This window comes from Gobio gobio, assembly GCF_949357685.1.
Source record: "Gobio gobio genome assembly, chromosome: 4".
Classification (NCBI taxonomy): Eukaryota; Metazoa; Chordata; class Actinopteri; order Cypriniformes; family Gobionidae; genus Gobio; species Gobio gobio.
The window spans coordinates 42,224,900-42,232,038 of NC_137100.1; the positions used below are offsets into that span (position 1 = coordinate 42,224,900).

A 7,139-nucleotide genomic window follows, 5' to 3' on the forward strand; every position below is an offset into this window, starting at 1 on the left:
CCTAGCGCACACATGCAAAGACCAAAATACACTCACATGCACTGAGCAAGACTACAATACAATAAGCCTCTCTCTCACACACTCCTAAACAAGCACCATTTAAAGTTTGAATGATCAGCATTGGCTGTCTCTTATGAGCAACAATGTTACGCAAATTAACTTCAGATAAATAAATCGACAGCTAAGCACGCTACAGACTAAGAATGTGGCATACCTGTCTTGGACAAATTCTTTATAGTCTTTGTAGTCCCAGCTGTCATACTTTTTGAATCTTTTGAAGTGTTTATCGGCATCAAATGGCTCGCTGTCATTGTAGGCAAACAACAAGCCACATTTAGCACCAATGGCTCCTTTACGCACCTGAGGTTGAAGAACACAGTAGTGCCTTAAAACTAGGATGAGCAGATCAAATCAGTTTGTGTGTTTCCAACTGAACAACCATACAAGCAGTACATTTTCTAATTTCATGTTTCTGTAGTATAAAACCCAAAAGTGTGTGGTGTACTGAAGCTTCTCTCACTTTTATCTTGATCTGTGTGACCTGGAAGCAGCTCTGGTTTTCAGTGGACAGAATAACACTGGCTTTCCTCTTTCCATTCTCTGTTAGAAAACCTGCAGTTTCAAATGAAACATCAACTTTTACTTTGTTTCTAAGCAAAACAGATCATGTGAACAGAGCAGCTCAAATAATATTCCTTTTCTCCACAGAGAAAGTTTTGTAGCAGCTTTTGCTTTTAAAGCAGCTGGATCATCTGGAATGTTATGTATGGTTTGCGTACCATCTCCAACGCTTGGCTCTGTCAGCATGTTTTCGGGGCCAGACTTCTCCTCTTTACTCTTCACATCACATGCCTGCAGATGGAGCTGGAGGGGTTTACCTACACACACACACACACACACACACACACACACACACACACACACACACACACACACACACACACACACACACACACACACGTTTATATATATTTCAATGCTGTGGGCTAATTCCTGTTATGACTAATCTCTTCTCATCAATATTAGATATTTATAATACAGCTATGTGGAGCTGCATATGTCATTTTTGCAAAGCAATTTGTAACTAAAGTCAGGAAAACAAGATGCTCGATGGCAGGTATTTTCAACACTGGGTTGAAACTTAAGGGGCTTCTATGGGGTCCATGGGGAATTTAAGAGAAAAAAAATATTTTAGAAAATGTATTTTAGTAATGAATGAGGATATAAAAATTCACAGCCTAATCAATGTTGTTATTAACTAGAATTACAACGATTAAAACTAAACTAAAATATAAATATTGATATAAAAATACAAAAAAAAGTAAATAAATATATAAATAGTTAAAAAGCATTTTCATCTGAAAAGATGAAAATTAGATGTATGGCGCAATGGCAATTAACTGAAATAAAATAAGTTTAAGTTTTAAGTACTAAAATGACAAACTAAAACTAAATTATATAAAAAAAATATATAAAAGTTAAATAGAACAAACTTAATTTAAAAAAAATTACAAAAGCACAACAATATTACTCAAACTTAAGAATTTAAATGAAAACTAAACTAAGAACAAAAATAAAAGCTTATTTAAAATATGAATAAATACCATATAGTATATAAATGATACTAAAATAACCCTGGAAAAAAAATAAGTGTTCTTATAGTTATGGGGAACATCATATGTAGACGTTAATTGCATCAAAGTATCAAAAATCCTTTGTTTATGGAACTAATGTCCATTACCGTTACGGTAGAGAAGTCTTAACCGGACCGACGCCATAGAGGCCAGTAGTGAGGAAGCTCTGTATTCTGAGTCCAGATGCTCACAGATACCAGACAGAGAGATGAGGACTTTAGCCACGCTGCCTCGAGCCAGAGCGAATGCTAACAGAGTCAGCTCAGCCTCAGGAGACACACAGCAGCTAGAGAGAGGTGGGACGGTTAAAAGCAAAGCACTTCTGATAAGCTTCCGAAGCAGAGTGTCCAATTACATTCAGATGAAACAGCTGTTATTATTCACTGATAGAAAACAGTATTCCATTATTATCAGGATGATTCGTATTGTATAATTAAAACAGAAAGGTTTTGACCTCTTAATAACGCATTTAAATGTGCCGAGTTGAGCGTGTACAGCTTGATTCTTACTCTGCTATGCGCAATAAAAAGCCGTCCACCTCTTCCAGAATGTTTGCAGAAAAGAATTTGGGGAACTCTGTGGAAGACGGTGTTAAGGACAGGGGTGGCATGTGCTGCAAGGCTTTCCTGGAGAACAAAAAGTGTAAAAAAAACAATTGTTTTGAACAAATGAAGGAATTTATCAGAACAAAACCATATATACTACCATTCAAAAAAAAAGTTTTTGAAAGAAGTCTCTTATACTTACCAGGCTGCATTAATTTAATCAATAATAATAATAATAATAATAATAAAAAAAGACATTTCTTATTAATATCAATGTTTATAATGTTATAAAATGGTTGTGCTGCTAAATATTTTCTTGGATACCACGATATATATTTTTTAAGGTTTCTTTGATGAATAAAAATTGAAAACAACAGCATTTATTTGAAATAGAATTTTTGTAACAATATAAATAGCTTTACTGTCACTTTTGACCAATTTAATGCATTACTGCTGAATAAAAGTGTACATTTTTTTCAAAAAAGAAACTTTTAGTAGTGCAAATGTCTCAAAAATTATGATTGTCAAAATGCATTAGGCAAAGTAGAGAGCGAAACATTAAGTCCATCTAGGACACTGGACTGGTTCCACAGACAGGGCTTAGATCAGGTCAGGATTAGGCCTTAGTTCAATTAGGGCATTAACTAGCTTTTATAAACGTGCCTTAGAAAAAAAACATTACTGGAGTGCATCTTGAGACAAAACAAAGGCACTGACATATTTTAAGATAGTCATTGCAAGTTGCTTTCAGCTCAAACATGCATTTTAGTCTGGGACTAGGCTTAAGACTTGTCTGTGTGGTAAATCAAAAGCTGGATTTGTGCAGCATGTGACTATAAAACAACAAATATAGTGCTATCAATATTCATCAGTCATTTCTCTGGACTTACTGTGTGCTCTGTAGGACTGTCTGCGCAAGCACAGGATTGGTTTCCATGGAAGCAGTGACCAGAGACGTGAGGAGCGACAGATACCATATAGCCGAGGCGTCAGATACCGAAACCTCTTTGCTTTTGGTGATCTGGTAGCCCATTGTCTTCAGACCGTGAATACGTGTGTCACAGCCATCGCTAAGGCAGCGCTTAATGTTTATCTGAATATCTGAGAGTGCAAAAGGAAGATCTGTGTTAGTTTACAAAGGCTTTCTGACACTTCTGACATTCATGTGGATAGAATTATAGAGGTATATACTTGAAAACCACAGAAATGCTCTTTACATTCACCTAATAGTATGCAAATTCAAAATACATTTACACTACTGTGCAAAAGTTTGGGGTCAGAAGGAATTTTTGGAAAGAATTGCTGTTAAATGACGCATTAAATTTATCAAGTGACATTTATAATGTTACAAAAAAATGCTGTTCTTTTGAACTTTCTATTCATCAAAGAATCCTGAAAGAAATGCAATACTGTTTCTGCAAAGACTATCAAATTTACTACTTAAAGGGTTAGTTCACCCAAAAATGAAAATTCTGTCATTAATTACTTACCCTCATGTCGTTCGACACCCGTAAGACCTCCGTTCGTCTTCGGAACACAAATGAAGATATTTTAGTTGAAATCTGATGGCTCTGAAAGGCCTCCATTGGCACAATGCACGGTTCACTCTCAAGACCCTTTAAAGGTACTAAAGACGTCGTTACAAAGTCCATCTCACTACAGTGGTTTTAAAATAACTTTATGAATCGGCGAGAATAGTTTTTGTGCGCAAAAAAACCCTAAATAACGACTTATATAGTGATGACGATTTCAAAACACGGCCTCATGAAGATTCGAAGCGTTATGAATCAGTGAGTCAAATCATGATTCTGATCACGTGTCAAACCGCCAAACTGCTGAAATTTGGCGATCCAAACTGCTCATTCGACTCACTGATTCATAACGCTTCGAAGCTTCATGAGGCCGTGTTTTGAAATCGTCATCACTATACAAGTCGTTATTTAGGTTTTTTTTTGCGCACAAAAACTATTGTCGCTGATTCATAAAGTTATTTTAGAACCACTGTAGTGAGATGGACTTTGTAACGACGTCTTTAGTACCTTTTAAGGGTCTTGAGAGTGAACCGTGCATTGTGCCAATGGAGGCCTTTCAGAGCCATCAGATTTAAACTAAAATATCTTCATTTCTGTTCCGAAGACGAACGGAGGTCTTACGGGTGTCGAACGACATGAGGGTAAGTAATTAATGACAGAATTTTCATTTTTGGGTGAACTAACCCTTTAACATTGATAATAATAATACTGTAAATGTTTCTTGAGCACAAAATCAGCATATTAGAATGGTTTCTGAAGGATAATGTGACAATGAAGACTGATGTCCGCACAGGAATAAATTACATTTGAGAAGACATTTTAAAACAAAAGTTATTTTAAATTGTAACACTATTTCACAATATTACAGTTTTCTTGGTGAGCATAAGGGACTTCTTTCAAAAAAGCCCAAATTCTGAACAGTAGTGTACATCTTGAAAGATCAAACAAAAAATTGTGCTATACAAGTGTGTGCTCACAGGGATGGCTGATGTTGGCATTTTCTAGCAGCGGTACATAACCCGTGACGTTACTGGGGATCCTCACATCTCTGATCTCCTGCATGGAACGCCGGCTCTTCCCAAAAGCTACAGACACCAGCTGTGGCATGTAGCTGTGGTCATTAGATGCAACTGCAATGGCCAACCGTCTTAAAACTATGTCTGGCTTCATTTTTAACCTGTGAAAGAGATCAAGAGTCAGAGGAAGTGGTCATTATCAGCTATATTTGAACACTATGTAGATGCAGCAATGAAATAAGCAGCTTGCCTTATCCAGTGTGAGCGAGCGCTGCCATCTGACTGCCAGAAAGACACAGTCTCACCGTTGGTCAGTTTGTGGATATCTGCACTATTGGATGAAGCCTCGATGAAACTGTAGCACTGGGTGACCACTTTGACTTTATCCACATCTGGGTCATGATTGAGCTCTGCTCTGTACTGCATGTCTAGATCTGAAAGGAGAGTCATCGGAATATGAAGATGAAAGCCAGAGGAGGAAATGGAAGAAAATGTTCTCAGATTTTATCCACAGCAAATTTCACTACTAGAAGCACAAAATGAACATCGTGAAATTAATGTTTTGTTTTCAATAGAATGCTGCAGTAATGGGTCCTAAAACCCGCAAATGAGTTGCCGTTTTTGCACTTGTTCATGGTTCCATTGTCCCGAATCATGGGGTTTTTGGTTGAATGCATAAAATAAGTTCTGTGGTTAACACAAGCTCAAAACATTTACATGGTTTATTCTATGACATAAAATTAGTAATACCTGATTTACGTTACTTGAAAACGACAGTTGACAATAAGTAGCTAAATGGGACTACAGAAAATGTCAAGGATATTATAGCTTGTTAAGTACTATGTAAGATTTGTGCTAAAATACATTCTCTTAACCAAGTTTATTGTTTGTTGACTACTATTAGTAAGGCATTCATGGGTTTATCTCCACCAAAAATGTAAACATTGAGCTCCCCAGGCACCATATAAACATTGATAGCGGTTCGCTCAGATCTGTCAATCTCTTTCCAGCTCAACCAATAGCGTGAGTTTGGGGCAAGGCTACGGTAGCAGGCTGAGCTAGAGGGTGTTTAGCCAGTGTGGGACCCTGGCTGATGTGTTACATAGGAAAAGACATTCAGCTTGGGGTACAGGAGCACAAGCCAAAATTCACTGCATTTAGAACTTCAATGATTAAACAGCTCATGAACATGTCAGAGCAAACAGGGCATTGCGATATAACTTGCTACGATGGACGATGAAAGTAGGCTTCATTATTGTAATTCCGCTAGGAGCCACTTGTGTCGCAGAAACTACAAACTTCATATTTAAACTTTATCTTTAAACAAAAAAAATCTTCTCACAAGTTCATTTTTACAGCCTAGTTGTGTTTATACTTGTATAAAAAATGTAATAAACAGTTTTCAGAAGCTTAGTGGTGGTGATGTTGAAGTGATACAACAATGGTGTAGTTTGTTATTATAACATTTGGTGTTCATATTTAGGCTTTAAAATTCATAAATGTTGTGTTCAATCATTTGTGAAGATTATCTTGATGAAATTCCTATTGGCTTTCTGTCGAGGACCAGGAAGATGCTAGCTTCTGAGTTGGGCTACAAAAACACAACATCCCTGCAGGGGATATAATATTATAATATATACAGTATATATGAATTGTTGTTACGCACGACCCCACCCTCCCATTTGCCATTCACCTTTCTCCTTCTGTAGCAGGTATTCCAGGAAGTCTTGCACTACAGATGACCTCATGGTGCAGATGCTGTTGTAGCCTTCCAGCACAGGGAAAGGGATGGCGCTGCTGGGGATGCGATTCCGGTGCAAGAATTTCAGAATTTTGGAGGCATGCGCTTTGAGGCGGTCCTTGGACTTGGAGAAGATATCCACAAATCCTGGATGAGCATGAAGGGTAAAAGAGGAAAACAACTGGGTCAAACACAGAGAGTCATTTGCATAATCATCCGGAATGGTCAAATATGGACATCTGTGCTCCCGTCACCATTGCACCATTGTTCATGTCTGCTTCCACACCTGGTGTCAAAGAGCATGCCTGAAGTTGCCTGATCACATGACTGAGTTCTCCCTTAAGATTGGCTCCATTGGAGTTCTTCAGTGCCATGAGCATGTTCTCCACATCAACAATCCCATCACCCTCAGCATCAAATTGACCAAAGGCCTAAAGTGCACAAATGGAAGAGATGTTTTTTTCTGTCTGTACATTCTGTGACACAAATATTAGGACACGAAGGAGAAAACAAACAAAAAACAAAAGGAGGACAACAAAAACAGTCATGCTGCTGGTCTCTCTATCTCTCTCAAACCAGTTGCCTATATCACCTACATAAACACACTCGAATCAGCATGTGAATCATTTGTAAACCAAATGAAAGAGTCATGGTTAAACCAGGAAAAGCAC

At 37.6% G+C, this 7,139-nt stretch overlaps 1 protein-coding gene across 1 annotated transcript in view; it reads right to left on the minus strand.

Annotated features, from left to right (window-relative positions):
* Window positions 1-7,139, minus strand: part of zzef1 (zinc finger, ZZ-type with EF hand domain 1) — a 53,055-nt gene that overhangs the window by 44,323 nt on the left and 1,593 nt on the right. The window contains exons 2-11 of the mRNA XM_079816208.1: window positions 6,755-6,899; window positions 6,421-6,615; window positions 4,978-5,161; window positions 4,689-4,888; window positions 3,070-3,280; window positions 2,144-2,260; window positions 1,742-1,920; window positions 780-878; window positions 521-612; window positions 215-360 (exon numbers count right to left, since the gene is read on the minus strand). Of these exons, the coding sequence (XP_079672334.1) occupies window positions 215-360; window positions 521-612; window positions 780-878; window positions 1,742-1,920; window positions 2,144-2,260; window positions 3,070-3,280; window positions 4,689-4,888; window positions 4,978-5,161; window positions 6,421-6,615; window positions 6,755-6,899 (1,568 nt within the window). The remainder of the gene's footprint in view (window positions 1-214; window positions 361-520; window positions 613-779; window positions 879-1,741; window positions 1,921-2,143; window positions 2,261-3,069; window positions 3,281-4,688; window positions 4,889-4,977; window positions 5,162-6,420; window positions 6,616-6,754; window positions 6,900-7,139) is intronic.